The 2,711-nt window shown below is 58.2% G+C and overlaps 2 protein-coding genes across 2 annotated transcripts in view; both read left to right on the top strand.

Moving 5' to 3' along the window:
• The window catches only part of PLPP4 (phospholipid phosphatase 4), a 37,313-nt gene extending 36,703 nt beyond the window's left edge, over positions 1-610 (top strand). The window contains exon 3 of the mRNA XM_015560175.1: positions 485-610. Coding sequence (XP_015415661.1) covers positions 485-610 — 126 coding nt within the window. The remainder of the gene's footprint in view (positions 1-484) is intronic.
• Positions 610-2,711, top strand: part of WDR11 (WD repeat domain 11) — an 82,435-nt gene continuing 80,333 nt past the window's right edge. The window contains exon 1 of the mRNA XM_015560157.1: positions 610-655. Coding sequence (XP_015415643.1) covers positions 610-655 — 46 coding nt within the window. The remainder of the gene's footprint in view (positions 656-2,711) is intronic.

A 2,711-nucleotide genomic window follows, 5' to 3' on the forward strand; every position in this document is an offset into this window, starting at 1 on the left:
GTGATGGATGGATGGATGGGTGGATGGATGGATGGGTGGATGGATGGATGGATGGATGGATGAATGGATGGATGGATGGATAGATGGGTGGGTGGGTGGATGGATGATGGATAGGTGGATGAACGGATGATGGATGGGTGGATGAATGGATGATGGATGGGTGGATGAATGGATGATGGATGGGTGGATGAATGGATGATGAATGGATGGATGAATGAAGGATGGATGGATGGGTGAGTGGATGGATGGTTGGATGGATGGATGAATGGATAGATAAAATAGAATAGATTTGGTCACATGCAAGCCTGGGAGGGCATTTTCATGGTTGAGAGCTTCATACCAGCCTGGTTCTAGCAGAGCACAGGTTGCCTAGATGGTGCAGTGCCAGCCTGGGGGAGAGCATGATGGCAGACAGGTGCCTGGGTGCTCTGCATCCCTGCCACTCACCACCTGCCAGGTAACCCCTGCTGTTTCTCTTCGGCAGTTGCCTTTTCAGGCCTGGGCTTCACCACGTTCTACCTGGCTGGCAAGCTGCACTGCTTCACAGAGAGCGGGCGGGGGAAGAGCTGGCGGCTGTGCGCCGCGATCCTGCCCCTGTACTGCGCCATGATGATCGCGCTGTCCCGCATGTGCGACTACAAGCACCACTGGCAAGGTGAGCCCTCCCCTCCTCCTCCTCTGCCCAGGCCTGTGGGATGCCCTTCTCACCTCTTCCAGGGTTTGTGCCAGTGGTGGTGAGGCAGCAGGAGGGGCCGGTGAAACCCCAGCCGCACAGCCCTCAGCTCTGTCTTTCCCTCATCACTCGTTAGGAAGCAGCAGTGCCAAGGCGTGGGGAGCTGTGTTCATCCCACTCTCATCTATTAGGGTAACCAAGGAGGTTCAGGTTTGCAGCTGGAGAAGGGACCAACCCGGAGCCTGGGGCTGCCGCGGAGGTGGGGTGGGGGCAGGCAGCCAGCGGCCTGACAGTGATAGATGAGTTGTTGCTTTTCTGTGGTGACTGAGCTGCCCAGCAACCGTGGGCGGGGCCATCCATCATGATGAGAACTCGTGTGTAGCCCACGGGCATCAGCAAAGCTCGAGGCGGCTCCTTGTAGACATCCGTTAACATGAATATGATGAGAGTTTTATGACTCCATTTCTACTTCGATTTGAGTAGCTGTGCCCAGTGTGGGAGTTCCTCTTGCAAAGTTCCTCTGGCTTCTCGATGACAGGTTCAGTCCCATAAACAGCCATCGTCTCCCAGGCCTTGCTCGGGGTCTCATGCCGCTCCCCAGTTCATGGGCAGCGACGGCTCATCCAGGGGATACTCCCCTCTGCTCCCCGTGGTTTTCCCTGGTTTCTCTTCTTGGTTCTGTGTCCAAAACATTTCCAGCATCAACATCCTCTTCCCCGTCCATTGCAAACCCCCGTTGCTTGTTGCCTGGATCATTGCGATGCCTCCCTACCAGGCACTGAGTGGTGGGTGTGGGGTCTAAAGAGATGCACAGACAGTAGCCCGGGAGCCAGCGGGGTCCCGGCTCGAGCTGAGGGTTCACCTGAGCCCAGAAGGGAATGGGAGACCTGCTCGGCCCACACCAGGAGCCTGGCTGACTTACATCCTGTGGGATTACAGACACTGCCCCTCGGGGCCCAGATGGGCCTGCCTTCCATCTCTCAAGTGGCTAAGCCTCTCCTTCTTCTGGCTGGAAGCCTGCGGGGGCCTCCCTGCCTCCATTTCTCACATCCCCTGGTGGCGCCTGCTCGCCCTGCAGGGCTGGCCTGCGGGTGGCGTCCTCGGCGGCACTCCCCTGGTCCAGCCTGGCCAGGCCACCCCAGTGGTGACCTCGCAGATGGCACTTGTCCCTTGTGGCAGGTGTCACATAAGAGCATCAAACACCTGCATGGAGGCTCAGAGGAAGGTGAGGCCCAGGGTCAGCCTGTTGTGTGGACGGCAGAAGGGCAAGCAAAGCATTAGGGACTGCTCAGCCCTGGTTAGTAGCCACCGAGGTAGGAGGGGAGGGTGAGACTCTGAGAGAGAACAGTGACCCCTGCAGCCCATCCCTGCCCCGGCACCTGTGGGGGAGGAAGGAATTTTCCTCTGCCCTTCTAGGTTCCTTCCTCGGGTCTAGTGATTAAACCAGCATGGGATAGATTAACATGAGAAAATGACCACGTTTAATTCCATACGTACGGGAGACCCACATACACGAGAGAGTTAGAGGCCCCACATACGTGGAGGTTCAGAGACAGAAAGGTAAGATGAGGTGTACGTGACAGTCTGAGCTAAGGATGAGGTAAGGCTTGACCCTCAGAGAGGAAGGGAGAGGGATAGAGAGAGGCATCGATCGCTGCCTCCTGCACACCCCACGCTGGGGATCGAGCCCACACCCTGGGCCTGTGCCCTGACCGGGAATCGAACCCTGACCTCCTGGTTCATGAGTCAATGCTCAACCCCTGAGCCCCGCCGGCCGGGCTCCAGGACACATTCTGAGGGATGTTTAAGGTCTGGGACAGTTTCCAGAGCCTCCAGGTTATTCCTCTGGTGCAGTTTCTCTCCCTGGAGGCTGTCGGGGCCCAGCCAGGAAGCAGCCCCTGAAGCACGTGCCCCCGGGAGACACACGTGGCCCCCTCTGAAGGGCTCGCAATCGTCACCCTCCCGCGTGTGCTCTCTCCTGCCTAGACTCGTTCGTGGGCGGCGTCATCGGCCTCCTGTTCGCCTACGTCTGCTACCG

The sequence above is a fragment of the Myotis davidii genome, unplaced genomic scaffold (genome assembly GCF_000327345.1).
Source record: "Myotis davidii unplaced genomic scaffold, ASM32734v1 scaffold1055, whole genome shotgun sequence".
NCBI lineage: Eukaryota > Metazoa > Chordata > Mammalia > Chiroptera > Vespertilionidae > Myotis > Myotis davidii.